General features: G+C 34.1%; 3 protein-coding genes and 1 pseudogene across 16 annotated transcripts; 1 reads left to right on the plus strand and 3 right to left on the minus strand.

The window, feature by feature from the left end:
• Nucleotides 1–16: 16 nt before the first annotated feature.
• Nucleotides 17–2,399, plus strand: LOC102622696 (probable flavin-containing monooxygenase 1; annotated as a pseudogene).
• On the minus strand, nucleotides 2,097–9,130 carry LOC102621711 (protein DETOXIFICATION 45, chloroplastic). 13 transcript variants are annotated; one of them, XR_008050863.1, is made up of 17 exons: nucleotides 8,967–9,130; nucleotides 8,783–8,882; nucleotides 8,003–8,358; nucleotides 7,554–7,744; nucleotides 7,282–7,425; nucleotides 6,990–7,150; nucleotides 6,626–6,761; nucleotides 5,990–6,086; nucleotides 5,810–5,910; nucleotides 5,502–5,665; nucleotides 4,423–4,494; nucleotides 4,168–4,284; nucleotides 3,968–4,063; nucleotides 3,747–3,868; nucleotides 3,553–3,610; nucleotides 3,241–3,342; nucleotides 2,097–2,236 (listed from the first exon to the last, which is right to left on the minus strand). XR_008050863.1 is itself a non-coding variant. In XM_015532819.3 (17 exons), exons 3-16 carry the CDS (start codon nucleotides 8,335–8,337, stop codon nucleotides 3,277–3,279), a joined length of 1,803 nt encoding a protein of 600 aa, XP_015388305.2. In that variant the 5' UTR covers nucleotides 8,338–8,358; nucleotides 8,783–8,882; nucleotides 8,967–9,130; the 3' UTR covers nucleotides 2,097–2,236; nucleotides 3,241–3,276. The 13 variants fall into 13 exon arrangements, 4 of the variants coding, with proteins under 4 accessions (XP_015388305.2, XP_015388303.2, XP_015388304.2 ...); XR_001508917.3 differs by having other exon boundaries at nucleotides 3,241–3,285; nucleotides 3,515–3,610; XR_003066699.2 differs by having other exon boundaries at nucleotides 3,241–3,288; nucleotides 3,515–3,610.
• A 678-nt stretch (nucleotides 9,131–9,808) lies between these two features.
• Nucleotides 9,809–13,634, minus strand: LOC102622991 (lysM domain-containing GPI-anchored protein 2). The gene is made up of 5 exons (XM_006486564.4): nucleotides 13,013–13,634; nucleotides 11,822–12,175; nucleotides 10,772–10,892; nucleotides 10,461–10,666; nucleotides 9,809–10,075 (listed from the first exon to the last, which is right to left on the minus strand). Exons 1-5 carry the CDS (start codon nucleotides 13,485–13,487, stop codon nucleotides 9,984–9,986), a joined length of 1,248 nt encoding a protein of 415 aa, XP_006486627.2. The 5' UTR covers nucleotides 13,488–13,634; the 3' UTR covers nucleotides 9,809–9,983.
• A 1,446-nt stretch (nucleotides 13,635–15,080) lies between these two features.
• LOC102623471 (glycerol-3-phosphate acyltransferase 9) lies at nucleotides 15,081–19,126 on the minus strand. 2 transcript variants are annotated; one of them, XM_052431800.1, is made up of 12 exons: nucleotides 18,825–19,126; nucleotides 18,636–18,693; nucleotides 18,254–18,372; nucleotides 18,066–18,165; nucleotides 17,297–17,392; nucleotides 17,059–17,155; nucleotides 16,877–16,964; nucleotides 16,695–16,791; nucleotides 16,517–16,602; nucleotides 16,113–16,232; nucleotides 15,870–15,968; nucleotides 15,081–15,272 (listed from the first exon to the last, which is right to left on the minus strand). In XM_052431800.1, exons 1-12 carry the CDS (start codon nucleotides 18,941–18,943, stop codon nucleotides 15,224–15,226), a joined length of 1,128 nt encoding a protein of 375 aa, XP_052287760.1. In that variant the 5' UTR covers nucleotides 18,944–19,126; the 3' UTR covers nucleotides 15,081–15,223. The 2 variants fall into 2 exon arrangements, with proteins under 2 accessions (XP_052287760.1, XP_006486628.2); XM_006486565.4 differs by lacking the exon at nucleotides 15,081–15,272 and adding an exon at nucleotides 15,326–15,511 and having other exon boundaries at nucleotides 18,825–19,125.
• Between the last annotated feature and the right edge of the window lie 4,286 nt (nucleotides 19,127–23,412).

A 23,412-nucleotide genomic window follows, 5' to 3' on the forward strand; every position in this document is an offset into this window, starting at 1 on the left:
AAAAAAACCACACACACACACATTATTAGCTAAGGACTAAAATGAGTATAGTTCCTCAAATATCTGTCTGGGACAGATAAGGGCACATGGTCCTGAACTCTATGTCCATTTCAAAAACAGATACTAAGCTGCAATGGAGAAGAAGCAAATAGCTATTATTGGAGCTGCAATCAGTGGCCTTATTGCATGCAAAAACACTTTTTCAAAAGGGTTTCATCCAATTGTTTCTGAACCACAATGCAGCATTGAGGAGTATGGACCAAAATTTTAGAGTCTAAAAAGCTACAAACACCAAGACCAATATATCAATTCTCAGATTTTCCTTGGCCATCTTCGGTCACTGAAGAATTTCCAAGCCAGAATCAAGTTTTGGGTTTATGTTCAATCTTATGCTTGCCATTTTGACTTGTTTAAGCAGATTGAGTACAATATCAAAGTTGTTGGAATTGAATTTGAAGGCCATTCTGATGAAGAGATGCGGTCATCTAAGCTATGAAATGGCAATGGCATGCCCTTTAGCTCTCAAGGGAAATGAAAGGTTGTGATAGAGGATTTAAAGAACCATTCAACAGAGGTATTTCTATCTCCCATATCATTTATATTTCCCATTTAAATGTAATGTCTTCAAGGTACACATTAAAGAAACTTGTAGACGTTTATAATCTTAAAAAGATATGAAACTATCGAAATCAATTGTATATAATATTGTGGGGGTACAATCGAACTTTGATACTATTGCAGAAGAATCTATATGAAGGTTATGTTTTACACCAGCGTCAAATTTTTAACAACACATTGTTTTACAACAATGAAAAACTTCTATGAGATGTCGTTTAGAATCTCATCTTCTTAAACGATTGGTTGTCCATGGTTTATGCCATTGTAAAAATTTTAACTGAATTACTTCTTGCGGTGATATTATCATAAACAGAAAGATGATTTTTAACAAAGCAAAAGCAAGTGATATTCAAATGGCAGTGTACTAACTAGTTCATTCATGGCCTAGCAGAAAGATGCAGTTTTACAAAATGGACATTGTAATTCTCCGTCTGGGGAGATTCAGTGATGTTCCAAACGTCCCAGAATTTCCTCCAAGCAAGGGTCCAGAAGAATTTAAAGGAAAAGTGATTCATTCAATGGACTATGCTGTCATGGATTATGAAAGTGTTGCCACGTTTGTCAAAGGGTAACAAGTCATTGCTGTTGGGTTTCAGAAATCTGCATTGGATATTGCAATGGAATGCTCAGCAGCAAATGGTAAAACAGGACGATCTAGCTCAAAGCATTAACATAACAGAAATGGTTTATTTTCCAATTCAAAGAATTGATCTCCATTTTGATTTGATTCCAGGGATGAAGAAACCATGTACAGTTTTAAACAAAAATGAACGCTAGAATGTACCCAATTACCTACCCCGCAGAGTGCCTTAAGCATATCTTTAACTGAACAGATTCTCACAGCTTTTGCTTCATAAGCTTGGATGAGAAATCCTACCAAGTCTCTCGGCAATAATCCTTTCTCCATTGGTAGCATTTTTTCTTAATCCACTGGTAGCTAAATTCAAATTCTTTCTTTTACTTATGCGGTCTAATGTACTAACTAAAGCACCTAACTGCAGAGATGGATGTTCTCAACATTTGTCCAAAATCACATTAAGAAGAAACATAAGTTGGCAAGGTTCGGGATGGTACCAAATCACAGTTTCCTACAAGAAACCAGGCCGTGTTTGACCTAAACAATGCCGGAAAGGTTTTATGACAAAGTTGAAGAGGGCAGCATCATTTTGGAGAAGCTCAAGGCTTCAGCTTTTGTGATAAGGGTATTTTGATTAATGGTGTGTTTGACGCTCCTCTGAAGACAGATTTGGTCATACTGGCAATAGGTTTTAGGGTTGACTTAAAAATCAAAAACACTTTTAAGTAAATTTTTTTTCAGAATTACATGGCAGGATCCCCTATTCAAACACTAACACTTCCACTCTACAGGTTAGCAGCATATCATCAAAAAATACGAATTGTTGATTTCAAGCTTCCTTGTATTAACATCAATTTATTTCAGCAACAATCTAGGATTCCATAATCATAATGTTTTTCATATTTGAATTCAGGGAAGTTGTCCATCCCCAAATTCCTCAACCAGCTGTAACTGGATATTCAGAAGGTCTTTCAAACTTGTTTACCTCAGAGATGAGATGCCGGTGGCTAGCAGAGCTTCTCGAAAGAACATTCAAACTTCCTGCCAATATATATATACATACATACATATATATATGAAGATATGGGATGAATACATGAACTAATATTCCGGCAAATACTACAGGAGATCATGCATGGCCAGTCTTCACATTTGGTACAATGATCAATTATGCAAAGACATCGGAGTGAACCCAAAGAGATAGATGGGATTATTTGCTGAACTGTTAGAGCCTTAACGGGTTATGTTCCATCTGCCACAAATTTCATTTTCGCGTTTATATTGTGGAATGTGATCACTCTCCTAATTTGAAGCATTTCCCTTTCAACAATCCTAATTTGAAGCATCTCTTTTATATGCCTTTCATTAATTGGGTTGTAAAAATAATGTTAACAGATATAATTAAATTCACACACATAGCAATAATATTATTGTATCCCAACTCACTAGGCATAAGATTATTGTTTATCATTACAAATAAGATGATTACTTTTTTTAAAAGTTTCATTGCACTCCACCCCTAAATTAAACGTAACCCACGAGCCCCCTACAGGCTACAACTGTTGAGCCAATTGTGCAATCGTTAAGGGATAAATAAAACAACCATCGATAAATAGCTTTAAGTTATGAAAGGAGAATGTAGAAAGATCAACATAGAAATGTAATAAGCAGAACTAACATATATGTGATTAAAAAACTATTAGCTAACATAAGTCAATAAACCTAACATGTGGTTTCAAGTTTTGTACAGAAATCTATGACTACTATGAATTGAATATTGAAAATTATATGATTAGGCACCAAAAAGAAATCATCCAGTGCCGCAAATTATGATTGGAATGTCTCTCAGAGATTAGGCCTTTCCAAATTGTTGTGATATGAACTTCTGGAGAAATTCTAGAATATATCAAAGGTACTATGTCAGCCATATAACAAGTAAATGATACTATGACATATGTGTATTTATTTTGAAAAACTACCATGCAAGTGGTGATAATATTAAATTCAATTACACATGTCATACATGCAGTGATTGGTTGTAATACCTTTAATGTCTTATAGAATTCCTCCAACTTCTGGTATCAATTTGCCTGCTGAAAAAGATGCGAGTTAAGTAGTTCCAGACTTCCAGATCAAAACTATTAAAACTGGAAAAGGAAATATATAAGAATCCTTCACCACCCAAACCCATCACAAAATGAATGGATAAGTAAATGAAGAAAGAATGGGAAAGAATAGCATTTTTCATTTATAGCATCCTGAATTAATTAACAAGCGCAACATTGAAACATAAAACAAAGATCAGAAGAATAGAAAAACCTGAATCACAAACAGAATTATCATTAATATCCACCAACCTTGGCTCCCTCTAAGTCCGTGTGGAGGAACCACCACGGACCTGATTTTGATAATAACCTGAAGATATGAAGAAATCATCAGGAAAAATCAAAATTATAAAGCAAAGAAAAATATGCCTAGATTGAATCGGGATAAGCAGACCAGCAACTTTTGGCATGTAAATAAAACCAATTGTCATTTAAGTGTCCATTACCTGACAAAACCTGCCACTGTACGCAAACCCATAAAGAGTGTCAAGCCTGCCCAAACCCCAGGAAGACCAGTAGCACGAGGAGCATATAACAAAAATGTAGATGACATTGCTCCCACTAACATCTACATGTCACAATACAAATGTCAAACAAGAACACAGAGCAATTTAACAACCAAAAAAGTACTCATATCAGAATTTGAGTTTATGAAGGTGAGGGTTACCATAGAGCAAGCAGCATATCTAAAGTCTGAGACACCATAATGAAGGCCATCAAAAATGAAAGCTAATGCATTGATAGGTTGACTTGCACTAACAAACTGCAAGAAATTTAAAACAAAATAATTAAACCAAAAAAAAACGTAGCGGAACCCACATCATCTAAAAAACATAAAGGTGAGAAGAACAAAATATTCATACATACCAATACTCCAGTTCCAACAATTCCCAACACTTTAGGATCTTTGGTGAATAAGGGTGCCAAAGAACCAAAAGATAGCCCCAAAATCGTAGCCAATGAAACACCTGTGAGTACTCCTATCTGAAAAAGAAAACAAGCATCAAGTTCTAAAGTAAGCCTGCATATGGAACGTAGAAATCCTGGAGAAAAAACCTGAAAATTCTACCAAGGGTTTCTGGACAAGAAAACAAAACGGAGATGTATCCAGAAAATGCTTACTTTTAACACAAAGTTGGTAATTTCTCTAACGGTCTTGAAGTCCCCTTTAGATACATAACTAGCAATCAAGGCCTACAAAATGAATAGTTTTTGGCGTCAACATAAAATTATACAGATATAATTTTCGACAACTAGCTCTTCTCAATTAACTCAAAACTCATAAACAATCTACAATGATTACCTTTGGGGAAATTATCTTCACACCATATTTGTTTTGTCATATGTACCTCTAACCACTTCAAAATTTTGACATGTTCTTTGCACCACTTTTGTTTTTAAGTTTGTATCAAGAAACTACTTTGACACTAAAAAATGACCACTTTACCCCTTAGTGAATTAAAAGACCATTTTATTCTACAAAATTTTAAAAAATAAAAAAATTATAATTACAAGAATACACTTGAATTTAATAAAATAAATAAATCTCAAATCTAATTTGTCAGTTTTTTATAATTATAATTTCATTTAAAAATTATCATGTTAATTTTTGTAATTATAATTTTATTTAATTTATATAGGGAACTTTCTTAAGATCAATTATAGGAAAGTTTACAATAATTATAGGGAGCTTTTCTCTTCATGTTAATTTTTGTAAACTTCCCTATACTTAATTTAATTACAAAAATTAAAATTGCAAGAGGTTAATTTTTTATAATTATAATTTCATTTAAAAATTATCATATTAGATTTTCAGATTTTTTTTTTTTTTGAATTTAGGGGTCTTCTTGTAATTATAATTATTTTATTTTTCAAAATTTTTTAGAGTAGAATAGTTTTTTGATTCATTTAGGAGTAAAATAATTACTTTTAGTGTCAAAGTGGTTGATTAATACAAATTTAGAAATGAAGGTGGTGCAAAAAACATGTCAAAATTTTGTGGTGGTTAGATTTACATATGACAAAACAAAGGTAGTGCAGATATAATGTGCCTTACCTTTTCTTTGGTTAATGTTGTCGAATAGAAATCAAATATGAAGATAAAGAACTAAAAAGTTGATATAAATAACGTATTAAAAAAAAAAAAAGATATGAATAATGTTAAACCTTAAGTGGAACTGGTATAAAGGAAAGATGCATACCTGACCAGAGGCAGCTAGTGCATCAGTAAGAAGAGATACAGCCAACCAAACTTGCATGCATATCTGGTGCGCAGCCATAGCGTCTGAACCTTGACGAGCAGCCATTGAAGTCCCCAGCGTCATTGTTATTAAAACTGCAAGTGTTCTTCCTAGAAGAAAGCCACCTGTAGAAGCCCATTATCATAAGAGATTCAAATCAACAACTGTTACAATACCAAAGCTTTATTTGTATCCTGAAATTGCTGGCATTGATTAAAAAAAAGTAGAGGAGTAAAATTCTGAAAAAAAAAAGGCAAGAGTAAAAATACCAGATTTTACATAATCACCAAATTGCAATGCTCCCATCTTCGGAGGCATTAGTACAACTTTCTTGTTCAAAAACCAGATCATTGTAACAGCAACAATGTACCTAGCAAATGAAGTTTAGTTATAATTACAGTTAAGTAAAGGAAATAAAACAAAAAGAACGCCACTGGAAAAGTACATACTGAGACACAACAGTAGAGATTGCCGCTCCAGGCATACCCAGTTGACAGAAATATATAAGTATGGGAAACAAGAATACAGCTAATAAGTTGCCAATACCTGCATACGGAGTAACTACATCAGTCAGAAGAGAATTTTTAAAAAATTAATAAAACTAAAAGGTAAATAAAAAATCAAACAGTCATAATAGAGTAATCATCCTAGACATAGGTATTAATTAAGTACATGGCATACATATCTGGCTTCTCTTTCAAAATTGCCAGTTTTAATCAGCAATAATCCCTTAACAACACCTGTGGACGTACATAATATATATAAATAAAATTATTCACTACATCCTACAGCATGAAGGTCAATAATGTTTGAAAAATAATCACATCTAACAACTGCCCAGTGTTAACAAAATAGAGTATAGAGCTTAAATGCACACTCAGAAGGTAGTACATACAGAGCTTTCTCATTCATAATTGACAAGCTTTAACAACAAGGTGAATGAAGCATGTCAAGCTTTCGATCATATCAAAATGAAAAGAAGCCACATAGATTTTAGTGGAAATTTTTAGTGATTATAACTCAAAATACATGGAGAATTCTGCCATCAGTACTTTATACATCCCAAAGTAAAACCAAATACTTGCCTAGACATAAAACAGGGGTCTTTGTATCTTTAAAACCACGGAAAATGCCTTGAAGAGCTAAAGAAACAACAAACGCTGGAGAACCAAGGGCTCTTAGCATGAGAAATTTTTTTGCTGGACCATGCATCGCAGATGCCTATTAAAAAATGAAGTCAAGGAGCATAGACCATAAGATTAGTGAGTAAAGGTATTAAAGATCAGCCAAAAGAAAACCTTCCAAGCATAAATTTGGTAATAAACCAATAAAAAGCAAGATCCAGATACCGAAACAAAAACATAAAACACAAAAACACTCACAGTGGAAACTGAGAGAAGCATAGTTTACAAAATAGGCCATACATGAAACTAGAGATATAAAACTTACTGATGGTACGCCCATCAAGTTAAGAAATGGTCCAGAAGCCAAAGATAAAGCTGCAGCCTCAAAGATGCCAATCCCAACTGCTAACAGCAAAGCCGTAGACACCGAGGATAGTTGCTTTCTTTCAGTTGTCCCATTTGGAGGTTTACCATTGCCTTCTAGGCCTGCATAACAACACAAGTCAGACAGATGGAATGTAAAAAAAGAAATTGAATCTTCCAAATTTCAGCTTGAACCATGAATCTGGAAATAAACGCATATTCAGGAAAATCACCAATTGTTCGTTTATATTCACCTGCAGCTAAATCCTTGGTTAAATTCTTTGCAATATCTTCAGCAACAAAAGAGGTAGCAACACTGAGGAGAGGAATATTAAATAACTTAGATACAATATTAAAGATCGATATAGAAACACCGGCTGAAGCCAGCTCCACAGAACCTGTGGAAGCAAAAAGAGTTATTAATCCTTCATTAGATAACAATCATCAAATTTACGAGCGTAAACCAATAAATTATACAGTAAATCAACACCATGATAAGAAATTATGAATTAAAAATCAAACCTACCTAATCTCCCAACATAAGCTGTCTCCATTAGCTGTGCTAAGGGATCAATGACCTGCCCAGCGATTGCAGGCAAAGTAAGCACTATAAGTTCATTTTTGGCATCTTGAGTATGTGATTTACTGGCAACCTCAATTTTCTCAACCAGAGTATGTGATTCACTGACAGTTACCCCTCTCATTTCACTGCAAATACTAGTAGAAAACCATTTAGACAGATCCATATCTGAAAATCAATCATCTTTCTCAGTGCAAATAAACAGGCTTAACTACCATTTAGAAATACATCAAATAGGCAAAGCAAGCATCATAAACCGACTTAACTACCATTTAAAAATACATCAAATGGGAAAATAGGTAACTACATTATGTCAACAAGCATAAAATTAACACAAATGCCTTACTAAAATGCTAACTTATATAAACAATCAAATGATGAGTTTGTGCTCTGACCTGTGCTCCTTATTTGAATTGGTGAAGCCATTCTCTTCTCCCAAAACCAATCTCGTCTCAGTGTCCAAAGATTCCACACTACAATCAGAATTTAACTGATCATAAATCACTGGAAAATTGTGCTTTCTGCGACGAGTCAGCAATGATGACACACAATTGCTATGTTCCAAAGACAGGCGGCAGCTACTATCAAATGCTGCACAGCCGTCACCAATTCGACTTTGTTGCAATGAAAAACGCGATGCATTTGCTTTCGCAACTGTGTTCCACAGCCTATTTCTACTTCCCACTCCACTGCAAAGTCTACCGCCACCATTAAGCTGTGCAATCGTCATTGTCTATAATACAATGTATTGCTGCGGTAACATGCGAAAGCGACACATCAGAATTCGAAATAATTTCGGCCCTTAAACGTCCACAATCATATCAATAATACAGTCAATTTAAGCAAAAAGATTATTTCTCACACGGTTTGATACTTTTAGTGTCAAAGATATTAAAAAAAGAAAAAAAAAACTTATTAAGTTCATTTCTAGAAAGAAACTAAAACCCAATGTTGACTAAATTTTTTTTTTAATACTAAGAACTAATTTAAAGGACCAAAAAAAAAAAAAAACTGGACAAAAAGCAAACTTTGGATCTGCTGGGTTAAGAAACCAAAACAGAGGAAAAACATGAAGGATCGTAACAAACATCAATGATAAAAGAGCAGACACAAAGAGCCAACAACCACAATTTTATTACATAGCAAATAAAATATAATAAAAATTGGATTTTTACCAGAAAGTGAGTGAGAAAATAGGGTCTCTGTTTGCTTCTAACTTCTCGGGAAAATAAGAACGACCCAGAAAGGAAAATGAAATTGAGAACCCGAAATTGGCTGCAATACGAGTAGTAAGGTGAAAAAAAATTATAAAAAATAATAATGTTATATAAACGATGAACACAAAGATATGCATGTTACCTTTTACGTGGCGACCAAGTTATAGACAAAAAATGAAACAAGAGTTTTCTTTCACAAGAACAACGGAGTTGAAGTTATATATGAGAAAGAGATACTGCAACTCAACCAAAACGGAGAGAAGTTGGTTCATTTTGTCATGCCCCGTGGAGCTTAAGCGGCATGCTTCGATATTGGTTAAAGCACTGCCCAAGTGGGCCACTTGGGTTCAAAACTATGGGCTGCTGAAATTTTAAATACACCCACTACAATTGGGCCTGAGGTTCCAACCCCGTTTGGTACCCAAAATAAAAGCTCTCCCAGTATTTGACAGAAAAACAATATATTATTTGTATTATAGATTCTATTTAAACAATTGTACAACTTTCAAATTAGGATTGATTCTATTCTATTTGCCAATTGCTTTTAAAAGCGAGAACAACTTAATCCTCAAATCTCTTTTGGGCTAAACGTGTTTCACTATTACTAAGTGCACCCATATATCCTTTCGATGTTAAAAATTTTAATCCCATTCCTCGGGGTGTAAATCCAAATGGGTGATTATTAATCAGTTCAAGGGTTACTTAGCTCAGTGGTGATTAAATTCTTCAACTATTAATATAAATGCACGCTTGTTTTGGAACAACTTAATACCATCGGCTCAGTTGTATGCTAAAAGACAAAGACTTCTCACCATTACTAAAGTTTTATGTTTCTTTCATGCAAAATCATAGTGATAGCAAAAGAAAACATTTGTCACATTGCATTGGAAACAACTGATTTGACACATTATACGTGATTCATTGAAAAAAAAAAAAAAAAAAAAAAAAAAAAAAAAAAAAGAGAAAACGTTTCTTCGAATCAAATGGGGCGCAAAATAGTTTTATTATCTACCATTGAACCTTTGAGACAACTATTTTTAAGTTGAAGGAGTTTAATATACAGCACTTGCATATGTTGAGCATGAAATGATGCTCTACATTACACTTCCGCTCCTATTCTGGATACAACATTGAGAAAAACCACAGCAAGCTCAAGATGCTACTGAATAAGATGAAAATGGAGAAGGACCAAGAAAATCGAGATTAAAAGTAAGTTCCAACTCCCGATCCTCGAAGCGTTATTACTAGGACCTGTTTGTCAACAATGGAAAAAACATACGAGTTTAAAGTCAATGATAAAATATTTCAATAGGCAAAAACTTCACATGATAGATTACACAGTCAATTGCACAAATTGGCAACTAAATGAAAGTTGAGGTTAAAAGGTACAGAGCTACGTGGCATTGGTTCTCGGCCTTTTCAAGGAGAACTAGTGATGGAATAATTTTGAACATATAGGAGCTTTTCAGTGGGTTCATCGCACAAAATATTCCATGCAAAATCTAAAACCTTTGTTAAATGAAATGCCAATGCACTTGCAATGAGAGAATGGTATTCCAATGCAATGAGACAATCAGAACATAGATTTGGAGGGCATTTAGACAAAACAATGGATGTGATGATAATTTAAACTTACTTGGGCAAGTGGATAAAGAGTTCAGTGTTGTGAGGATGGACAGGTTATTATAACCAGCATATTCGCAAGTTGTCCGATTGCAATTATTTGAAGTGGTAGTATTGCCAATGGATAAAGATTCTGAATCTCCACACAGCATAGACGGGCATGTTTTCCACCTGGAGTTGGGTGATGATGGTTGAAATTGGGAAGGCTTGCATTGTAATCTGACCAAGCAAGAAAAGTTTACAGAAAAGAAAATCCTTGAGAAATCATTAATTAAAAGGCAAGAGAAAATTTAAACATAACGAGCTATTATGTAAAACACTTACGTCCAGTTGTTTGTGGCATCACACTGGCACTTCACACAGCTGTTGGCAGTGAATGTATAAGTGCCATTAGCAACACGTAAATAGTTGTCGAATGAGTCAGCTTTTATCGATGAGTTGCAAGCTGAATATAAGCATTAAAACATCATCAGATCACTAAGTTATGGAAGAACACCCGTACAGAGACCATATGAGCCATAATACATCCATATTCTGTCTAACTTGTAACCCGAAGCTTGAATATATTGACTGCTTAACTCACATTCTGTTTTTGCTAACTAGAAATACTTGTTCTAGGAGGTCATGTTTCACAGAAGGCACAGAATTTAAGTCAGCCCTGGACAACTGAAGAGAGAGAACTGGAAACCAGGAGTGAAAAGATAAAACATCACCAGGATTGGAGCTGAACAAATAACCACCTAATATAATTCAGAAAACAAGCACCCAACCTAGTAACAGTGACAACCTTTCCGCACTTTCCCTAATCAATTGGCGCAACAATTTGATGCATTTCAGGCATTCAGCCCAAATTTAGACCATACTGTAACCTATTAAACAAGATAGTCCTTAGCAAGCTACCAGTTGTAACTGGTTAAGACCGGCCTATTGTATTAAAATTGCTCATTATATGAAAACTTAAGGGTGTCGGCAAGCCAAGCTACATAGGAGCAACATGCAGCTTAATAATTTAGTGGGACAAGCTGTACAATAACCGATGTCAAATGCTGCCGAGGACCCTCTAAAATCGGTCATTTATGTTCCCAAATATAAAGATATCCAAAAGATGCACAAGACTACCAGCGGTAAAGATATAAAATATCCAAATAATACCACCTTATATGTGCAAAAATATTAGTTCCATAGGAACCATTTTACTTGGAATCACTTCCCTTTAAAGTACACATTTCCAAAAGTAGAAAGTACTTGACAATATAACCTTAAAGGAAAAAAAAAAAACCTAATAAACCATTAAAAAAATGCCCTCAGGTATTTACATTTTTCCAAAGAAAAATAAAGAAAATTAATACAAAACAAAAGGCTGAAGAAGAGTACCTTTAAGAGGAACATCAAGTGGTTCGCCGGCAATAAGCTTACTATCATCATGAATGCCATTAAGTTTCATCAAAGTATCTCTATCGGTTCCAAACTTCTGAGCAATTAACTCAAACGAGCTCCCCTCTTCCACCACATGTGCATAGTGAACCACCTTGGCATTATCAACATCATCACAGCTACAGGGCAATGGAATTGTCAAATTTTGGCCAATTTGGATCAAATCTGGGTTGCTAATATTATTAGCCTCCACAATTTTCTGGTACTTCAGCAATTGTCCGAAAATTGTTCTTGCTATAAAGTCTAAGCCATCATCTTTCTTTACCGTGTACACTGGCACTTTGTCGGACACCCCTGTAAAAATTGAAAAAAAAAATTAAAATAAAATAAAATGGTTTGGTTTTTGCTCAAAAAATTAGCCAAACTCAAGATCCATTTCAGCAAAATTAAAAAAAAAAAAAAAAAAAAGATTCCTATGATTTTTCACTAAATTTGGAAAGATACAATTTTGAAAAAAAAAATTATTAGAAGCAGTTAATGTATATTACAAACTTATAATGATAGAAATGCTTTACTGGAAACCAAGTTGGAAGAAGTAAATTCATAATACTTAAAATCTTTATAAAAAATTGTGAAATAGGGTCGCTAAGTTCTTCATTAACGATCACAAATTTACCGTTACATTTGTCATATCATTATTTTGCATTGAACATTGTAAATCAAGACATGAAGTTCGCGAATGCATCGAACAACAGTTGAAAAATGTAACACATAAATGCTAGTTAGTTTAATTAGTAAAATCTCCTAAGATTAGTACAAAATGTTATGAGTTTGAACACGTTAACGCGGTAGAAAAGCAATTGAGTTTTCATGTATGAACAAAATCTGCAAAGGTTTCAGCATAATATGAACATAAGATAGTTTTGTCCTCCTATAATATAATAATGGGTAGTCAATTAAAATACAGATGACATGTCAATGTCATGTATAAAAGCGTCCACGTAAAATGTGAGCTGGAAACGGAAGAGATGATAGAAACAAGTCGAGCCGTCATGCCAGACTGTCAGTAGTCATGTGAAATTAAATTAAAATTAAAATTAAAAGATTTATCAATTTCTTTTTTTTGGTTTTTTTTTGGGGGAGGAGGGGGGGTGTCATCTGAGGAGAGAGAGAGAGGAAAGAGGAAAGCACCAGTGCCGTTAGAGCAGATGCAGTGGATGGGGACTTTGATGGGCTTCTGGGCTGGTACAGAGAAGTTGCGAGGGGTGCCGGGTGGGAAATTATTGGCGCCGAGGATGCTGCGCAGGTTCTTGACGGTGAACAGTGATTGAATCTCCGAAATGGTAGTTTTGTTGGGCGGCAGGTACCCTACTAGAGCTTGGCATCTTGCTGCTGTCTGGGTGCTACACTTGAAGTCTTGCGCTGTTGATAGTGTGCTCAGTGCTGCACAGACGGTGAAGAGGAGTAACACCAGTTTCAGCTGAAAATTACCCATCTTGTTAACTTTTCTTTGTGAAGTTGTGAGTAGTTTCTTGTTATATATGCACTGGTAATGGGGCTGTCCTCTGCTGTCTTGCTCTTCCTCTTGTGCTGAGGAGGAGAGGAGACTTTTGAAGTTGGAAGTCTGAAGTTTGAACAGCCTTGGCTTTGGTTTGTTGATTCGCATCACATGGGTGGTCTTCAGTCTTCTCTTTTCTTTTGTGTAGTGTGAGCGTGAGGACTTACTTTCTGTTTTGCCTTGTCCTTCCCACGGGGGTCATTTCTTCAAGAGTTGGTGGCAATCACACGGTTTTTATAGTACATTAATTCATTTACCTTAGAATGAGCAACATATATATATATATATATATATATATATATATATATATATATATATATATATATATATATATAGAGTAATGATACAGTCACAAACTCTTGTACAAATTTATTTTGTACAAACTGACGTGACATTAATTCATTGGTTGAATGAAAATATAAATTAATAAAAACAAATCATGTGGGCCAAGTGATATTTAATTTAACCAATCTTATCATGACACATCAGTTTGTACAAAATAAATTTGTATAAGAATTTGTGGCTGTATCATTACTCATATATATATATATATATATATATACATATAAAATCCAACGGACATGCTCAAATATAGTTTATCATTTAGTTGATCTCTACCAAAGTTATTAAGGTGTACCAAATGTAGACGCTAGTGGGTGTATGAACTAAACTCGTCTGCTTGTGTCAAAAATTGGTTCCCACAAAGAATATGCTGACTTTTAGTCATCCTATGTTAATACCGGTATTTGTATATCCCAATTTTACCCAAGAAAATAATTTAATATACAGACATATATATACATATATACATATGAAAAAAAACAAGTATGTGCTATTGTGCTTTCTCGTGTTGTGGATAAAGATATTATAATAAGGGGCTTTGTGTGAATGTGACCAGACTGAAATCATTGGAGAATTGTATTTGAGTCCATCCATCATGGTATCATTTTAATACGTAATGCGCCAAACATGACCAATAATTTTTATACAACCCAACAAATATTACACTTAAAAATTTTCATATTTTATTATATATTCAATTTTTTTTTCATCACATCTAGGACATACTGTTGGCAATGAAGTTAGAGAGATAAAATTGAAGGCTTGGAGCCATTTCAATAGACAGACCTAAAAGCTGTATACCATTTAACTTATTTGCTTTGGCGTAGAGCATTTGAACACTTAACGATAACTTTTTCTCGTTTGGCTTGGAAAAAAGTATTGCCCCGTTCAAGTGGGCAAGTCATTATCGCTTGGCCGAGTCAATGGTTTATTTAATTCATAGAAGCAATGTGGAGATGCTCCAGTCTATGGTCTTACACCATTTAAATTTCAATACATTAAAAAATTTGGCAATCAATTTGACAATGACGGATCCCAAAAGTCATCCAAACCATTATTTTCTTCTCAAATCTCAAAACTCAAAAAGAAATTTCATATGACTTGCATCCACTTACCCTTCTAACATTAAGTACTGAGAACCAGGATCTAGTAGTATGCATGAGCAGGATTCAAAACTTGAAAATAAAACAACTGGAGTATGTCAATTGACATGAAGAGAAAGCAAATGCGAATTTGACTTTGTCCTTAAAAGTCAAGCCATGATGAACTAGTCAAAATTCATACCATGTTCTAAGCATAAATAAACGTCGACTTGAAGAACTATTCTGAAAGGGATTATGCATATGAACAAGCAAAAAGTTCTAACAAAATTGGAAGTAGGCCCATCCAGCCTAAGCTTTATCATTATCAAAAACTGCACTTAATTAAAGGAAATCAAGAGCATAACCATGATTCTGTACTTGGTTAAATATAACAAACAATAATAACACCAAAAACATGTGTCACTTCTCATCCAGGCGCCGAAGCACTGATTCAGCAAAGCTTTGTTGCCTGCAAGTACAAAATGCTTATGAACAAGCAAAAAGTTCTAACAAAATTGGAAGTAGGCCCATCAAACCTAAGCTTTATCATTATCAAAAACTGCATTTAATTAAAGGAAATCAAGAGCATAACCATGATTATGTACTTGATTCTGTACTTGGTTAAATATAACAAACAATAATAACACCAAAAACACGTATCACTTCTCATCCAGGCGCCGAAGCACTGATTCAGCAAAGCTTTGTTGCCTGCAAGTACAAAATGACCAATGAGCTTAAAGAGACCTATTTTATCAGTATTAGAAACCAGTTCAGCAAGCAAAAATATAAAAATGGGGTTGGTTTATAAGCAATTTAATTCATAGTCAAGATGGGAAGTAGAAAGTGATTTCAGGCATCCTGAATATGTGCCAGAGCAAGTCAGATCCACAGATTTATAACAAAACTTCTACGTTCTATGTGGTCGAATAGAGGAAAGTAAGCAATGGTGGATTTAACCAATCACTACTAACAAAGACAAAATAAAATAAATAATAAGGCTCCGACAAAATTTAGGTTTTGTTTACACCAGGAACAATAGGAAGGAAATTAAAGGTATTTGACTTACTTCCGCTCTCTATGCTTTGGGCTGGGACGAGAATACTTTAGATATCCATCCCAAGGCACTTTTTTAAGACCTGCCCGAACAGATATTATGTCCCTGACCCTGCAAAAAAGCATTAAAATGGAACCAGAGAAATTTACCTACGAATTGTATTCATTTTTGCTCTATGCGATGTATTTCGTATTTGTAAAAAGAAGTAGATGATAGTTGCCATCACTTAGTGATTTCAGAAAACAGATAATTTACCTCTCAGCAAACTCAATGGCTGTCTCTCCAGGCCTGAGGGTTTGGGGTTCTAAGTACCATACGTCACAAACAACAGCCCAGGATGTCATAAGCTGCAGCAGATGCATTGTGAAAGACTGCCTGCAAATGAGACAATCAGTCAGAATTTCCTAGATGGTAACATCAACAGTATGCCAAGACATTTCACATAATGGCAAGGGTCAAGACTCGGTATACAAAATTCTTAAGCAATTGCCAGTTTCCAAAAATAACACATCAAATGTTTGTTATCCATTTCAACAAAACCTTGTGCACAATTACATGCATCAGATGGTTTTTGCCACCTCAAATAAGAAGAGAGGGTTCATGTGGAGTATTTTCAGGAATAAAAAATAAAGGTAAAAAAACTAAAAGTAGCTCCTTACTTCCGACTGTTCCAAAAAGCGTCAACAAAAATTTTGTTGTACTTGATTGCTACTGGGCAAACAGTGCATCCGAGTTCAAAAGCACCCTAATTACCATCAAGTGAAATAATAATAAGTATCAAGAACCAATGGGTATAATAAGCTCAAAAATCCTGCACCAAAACGTAATTGGTGATACCTTCTTGAACATAACGGTGTAATGATTATTTACGCATGTCCCTTCGGGAAATATGAGAAGAGGATTATTGTCGGTACCCTGCACATGGTCCCTTAACCTGAATAATTCAAACTCCGATTATTAAGACATGCTCAATCTTCTTGTAATATTCTTCTATCAGGCAATTTCATATTTTGACTTACTTCCTTGCTACAATTTCACGATCCTTTGCCTCTGAACGATTGAACCAAATACATCCTACACTCTCTAATATAGTACTTTGAAGTAGTCCTACACCAAAATCAATCAATAATTTAATTGCATCCATTCCATTAGGTACATTGCAGCTCTAAATTCCATAAATGTAATAAGCCTAATTGCTTACCAACCCATCCAGGATGCTTTTGCATAATAACAGCAAATGCAGTCATCTGCTCTAAGATGATAAAGTCTATCATGGAAGTATGATTGGCCACAAAAACCTGTTCAACCAGAAAAAGGAAATTTCAGATGAATATCCAACCCTATGGGCTCTATTGATTACAAAGTCAGAACAAAAATAAAATTAAATGAATGAAGAATCAAGTCTAATTATAAGAGAACCAACATATAGCCCGATTAACCTGCTTAGGCCGCATGCTCGGCCTTGGCCCATGGTACTTGACAACTCCAGTCCATGAAGCAACAAAGAAACTGCAAATTAACTCCACCAAACACCTCTAGAGAGACAATCAGCGACAGGAAATGAGTTTAAGTGCAACATGTAAGAAGAAGTTATCAATTAGAAAATGCAAAAAGCAAAACAATGATTATTAATACGTTAACATCCTTCATCCAATGTATAGTATGGAGCACAACAAAATTTAGCATATGCCTCTCTTACTGCCACAGTATTACCAGTCCAGCCCAACAAAATACAAGTAACAGAAAAGCAGGTTAACAACATTATAAAATGATATCAAAACATCAAATCCTACAACATGGACCGGATTGATTGCCTACTCACTGCAAATGCCTCTAGCCTTGGCCCTATTAATCAATTGAGCATGTGCCTACTCCAAATTCTCTTCTTTAAAATTCAAGATCCAGTAGGAAGGAGAAAAATCCTGCGAGACTTTTGATAAGATGGAGTCTCAACGTAAGATGTTGGTAGCATATGTTTCCCTGTGCTATAACACAAACATCATCATGAGGGCTCCTAGATATCCTGCGTCTATTTCGGAGTCACCATAAGCAAATTTTTATCATTCCTCCTACATCGGGTCGCAAAGTAAAAAAAATTTCTTTACGTGACTAGAAGCTTCTTCTAATATGAGCATGTCATACCAAAGCCTACATGCATAATTATAAAGAACGGTAAACCCAATTACTAAAAACAATAAAAACTCAAACCTCTAGCTTTTTCCTCAACTTATCATGTCCTTTCAGCAGAGAATGCACAGGAATGAAGGACGAAAGGAATATTATCCATCCTATCGTCAATACTATAACCCTGCGAATTCGATCATTACTCATCAGACAGCTAGAAGAGCAATACCCAACAAAAACATTAACATAACAAGTATAAATTTCCAGCTAACCTGAGAGGGAAAAGAATGAAGTAACGAAAGACCACACCAAAACACCACAGAGGAAACAAATATATATTCCAGTTCCAAGGCTCTGGTTGATTGGACTTGAAACACCGCGTAAATGAATCCTATTCATCCATTAAACTTATAAAATCATAACCATGAATAAAGATTACAGCTTTTTATTAAGTGTAACAATGTTAAGCATAATCAAGGTTACAACTTTTAACAATAGCAAAACATATACAATGTATTTTTGTGAGTATTCAGCATACAGTGGATGCTACAATAAGCACTTGTCGAAAAAGCACTGGTAATTCTCTACAAATTTGAAATGGATTTTCCGGGAGAAACAAACAGAGAGACTTAAGACTCCAAAAAGCAGACTCACATCGACAATGGCACCAGCAGCCTCAGTAAGCGTAGGCGAAATGTCAAGCAAATCACGCCTACAAAATATAAAATAAGATCAAAACAAAGCCCTTCATTAAGCTATGTTCGGTTTACAAAGAGAGACCAAAAACAAATAAAATTTTAAAAAAAAAATATTGGTGTAGGAGGAATAGGAAGGAATACGTACAAGCGAAGCTTGCCGAGAGGCTCTTGAATGGAGGATCCGGAAGGGAGATAGTCTTCGATGTTGGGTCGGTCCAAGTCCAATTCGGAGCTTGACGATTTCAGCTGGCCTGGACTCCTCATCCTCAATTGATTCCCTCGGCTGGAGCCTCACCTTCACCTTTGCTAAGTATTCACTGATTGTATTCGATTTCAGAAGCTAACCTGAACGGTTTCATTTTTTTCTTTTTTAAATATTATTTTTGTGGTCGGGTAATTAATTGAATACTATATTAACATCCCCTTCACGCCACTCAATGGAGCACTGAAGCTTGTAGAACAAATCTTTTTTTTTATAATTCTATAAAATTAGAATTTCCTTCCAAAATTAGATTGTATTTTATAATTACTGATTAAAATTCTTAAATAAAATTCAATTTTCTTTTAATATTACATCACAATTGTTTCAATACTACCATTAGAAATCTACTACCAAGACCTAACTAAAATAACTCTTTTATAGTTGAAATATACCTATATGTACTTGAAAAATTTAAAATTAATAAGAAGACAGGTTATCATCTTACTAGCGTATCGTGCCCAATTTTATTTATATTTCTTTCCCCCTTAATTTTATGAGCGTAATATGACTAGAAATTAAATCATCTCTCGAAAGTTAAATAGACAAGGGTCAATCGAAATTATTTTTAGTATACTTTTATGGAGAAATGATGGCATCTAATAGAATGAGCCCAAACATAAGACAGTAGGCCACATTTGATTCGCGACTAATAATTTCTGGATGGGGTTGGCCAACACAAGGAATCATTAGCATTAATGTTGGTCAACAACGTGCTCATTCTTCACCATGCTATTTGCTATATTAAGCTTATTGTCAATGGTAGGTTAGGTGCTTTGTCGAGGACATTAGTTTAAATTTTTAATTTCTATAGGAATTTTTTTTTTTTTTACCTCTTTTCTGTAAAAAAAAAAAAAATGGTTAAAATAAGATTAAATCTCTCGTCTGTGAAATAAATTATTCTGTTGATTTATTTAAAATTGCTAAACTCTATCACCAACTTGTATAAAACATTCTTTATTCCTCAAAATTTTATCGAAATTAAACGAGAATATTCTTGTGAGGACACGGCCAACGGGCTTTGCTAAAAAGGAACCTGCAGATCCAATAAAGATTGGGTTCTGTCTCAAAGACATTCCATCAACAATCAATAGTCATGGGCCATTAGTCCCAAGAATATTTGGCACCCTCCAAAATATTTTTGAAAATTGAAATCCCATTTTTTCAATTATACCCACACTTAAAACGGAAAATACCATTTTCTCGGAATAAACACCATTTTCATTGTCGCCACTTCGGCCTTGATCAAAGTGGTGGGCTGCTGCTTGTGAGGGCAGCGGTTCAAACCCCCACAAAAATATTGTAGGGGTTAAATATTCTTAATATTTAAAAATCCTTCTCTCTTGTGAAATGTGAGTGGAGTATGAACATCTTTCCTCTGTGAGAGGTTATTTGTCTGGGCATATACTTCACAGAATTCAATGTAATAATGTAAGTCTCAATCATGTATATCTGATTGTAAATATCAGTGTAATATATCTGCTATAATAACAGTTGTAAATATCTGTGTAATGCAGTAATCTGATGTCTAATTAGTATTAAAAAAAAAAAACACCATTTTCATGGTTAAATCTCTCGATTTTCATAATTTTTCATTCTTTTTTTTTTTGGCAGAAACATTGATCTGACGGGGTATATGTTCGGTCCCCAAAAAAAATAAAAATGTTTTATTTAAACCCATGGATCGTAGATTTTCAAAACATATACAATGTATTTTTTTTTTTTTTTTTACACAATGTTGTTCGTGTAGCAAGTGATGAAAATAATAATAGACTAGTAATTAGTGAATAATACAATTTCGTTTTCATGGTTACCTCATTTTATTATTAATTGAATTGAATTGAATTAAATTCTTAGGGGTCTTTTGGTAGAACTTCCAATTCTAAAATGAGAAAATCCGAAATCGGTTTAGTTTAAATGTTATAATCAATCTCATTATCAGCATCATTATTTTTCTTCTTAATGGACTGTATTAGCTAGTCATATCAATTGGAAAAAAAAAAACAAACACCAAGAACATGAGCCTCAATTACTTTAAGCAAATGTTTAATAAATTTTTTTTGTTCTCCTGTCCATATATAAAAGATAATTAAAATGAACACAAAAAAAAAAACGATCAGCTATGATTATTAATTTTTTTTTTTTTTTTGGCATTCTTAATGTCTTGCTATGAATGTTATCTATATTTCCCTTATTGTTTATACAATCTGAGTACAATCCAGAGGCTAACTAACTTGCTTATGTTCCTGCTATATGGATAAATTAAGTGGAAGCTGTAATTATTGGAATTTCTTTATTATACTTACATTTCCATTTCTTCAAAAAAAGCATGGAATATAGGAAACATATATTTCCAAGCTCTGCACTGTCAAACAACTATCAAAACAGCAAACGAATCACAAAAACTCCACCTAATATAATCTCAATAGAATAGGGGTTGATGTGATTGGATTAACCGAGGGTGCCAAAAATCCAACTCGCATGGAAAAAAGAAAAGCACTTCCTGAAGAATCGCTTTTCTCAGCAAGTGCTTTTTTTTAAAAAAAAAAAAAAGAAAATATCTCTGTTGATTTTTTAATTTTTTGGAATTATCCTTGGAAAACCAACTACCCATTTCATTTATGTTTTGAACTAAATTATCCACTAATGTCTCCCTTGGTTGTGGCCGTGCTTAGTTGCCTTCATAACCAGATAACCTTTTCCATATTCCTAAATAAGAACGAAGTCTCATAAACCGGTAGATTTGATTATCTTAAATGGTAAGTAACATTCAATTTCCCGAGTAACAGCACACAACATATGACAGCATTCACGTGGCTTTCAACATCTTACATTTACAACAACAGTTTCCTTAACATGCCCAGATAATTTCCATAATAAGCTGTCTTTAATTAACAATTGACATCTATATACGTTGAGTTATGTCCCACATTGACTAGTAAAGCTGTAAAGGGAAGATGCTTGGGTTTATAAGGTGGTAAGTCACTCCACCTAAAAGGCTAGTTTTTTAGGTTGGATACTTAGAAATCTTATACTAAATCACCCAACAATATATATATATATATATATATATATATATATATATATATATAATATTTTTTATCACACAATGACACAAGAACAAACCCTTTAAACAACTACCAAATTTTTTTTAATAAGGGTTAGGTGTATGGTGATTTATTATATTTTGTTATCAACTAATCACTACAATTGTTCACCTAATTAACACCAATCCCATAGCTAATTAAGGAATCATTGCCTAAATTATGATTTTGGTAGATAGTTAAATAATCTTTGACCACATTGTGGCCCTTGGATCTTGATCAAAAGCTCACAACTCAAGCCTTTTATAGCAATACTTAACAAAGATAAGATCCCGAAAATCTATCTCTGTCTTTTCTTTTTCTTTTTTTTTAAATCAACAAACGGTTACTTAAAAAGAGCTTAGTTGTTAATTTGTTGCGTTGATTTTGATTAGATGGCTCATCAGTAAACTAAAAGCTTACACATTTGAATCTTTTCATAAATAAAACGTGGACGAATTAAAAAGGCCGGCCATATTTTTAAAAATAAATAAAAAGAGATGACGTTTTTACCTCTTGTAATTTCTTCCCCCCACCCAACTTGGTCTCTCCTAGTAAAATTTTAACACCCATTTCATCTATGATATTAAAACGTTTAAAAAAATATATTATTGAAATTAACACAAACCTATTTATATATTAAAATGTTATATGTACCTTAAATATTATAAATTCTTCGTCTGACATCTGAGGTATTAATAATCTATTATAGATTGATGTGGTAAAATGAATTCTATGAAATTGCCGATCTTTCAAAGATTAATTTTTTTTAGTTTAATTAAATTATTTTAACTAGGGATTGCAAATTTTCAATATGGATATATATACATTTTATAAGAAAAATAAGAAAAATTGTCATCAAAATCCGAAAGCACTCTCAACTTTTGAGGATTCATGGGTGTAAGAACGATTAATGGATAGAGGGATGGATGATAAACATCCATTACCACATTCAAATTCAGGAAATGGCTATCTATACCCTTAATTCGTGAGATAATTACAATCTTATCGCTAGATGATCCGTTACACAACCCACAAGCAAAAACACCACGAGATTCTGAGATCTAAAAGACGATGCCAGACAAAAGCGTTCACTTAAATCACATCCTCAGCGTTATTACCAACTCCCAAACGACAATGGATTGGGTGATTACAACTCTTCCCCACGCGCTTCAGATCACGTGAGAAAAGAGTTTTAGCTATTGCTATGCCGACCCCAGTCGGCTTCGCTTCACCCGGGCCGGTCTCTTTCTTGGTTTGGTGGAATAACGCACGCGCTGTTTGGAAGAGTGGAATTGTTTGTTTCTGATGAGAGTTAAAAGGATTGAGAAGGACAAAGCAGAGTCAGCACGTGAGATCCACGTGAAAAGACTTGCCGGAAAGAAATGAGG

Source organism: Citrus sinensis, chromosome 8 (assembly GCF_022201045.2).
Source record: "Citrus sinensis cultivar Valencia sweet orange chromosome 8, DVS_A1.0, whole genome shotgun sequence".
Classification (NCBI taxonomy): Eukaryota; Viridiplantae; Streptophyta; class Magnoliopsida; order Sapindales; family Rutaceae; genus Citrus; species Citrus sinensis.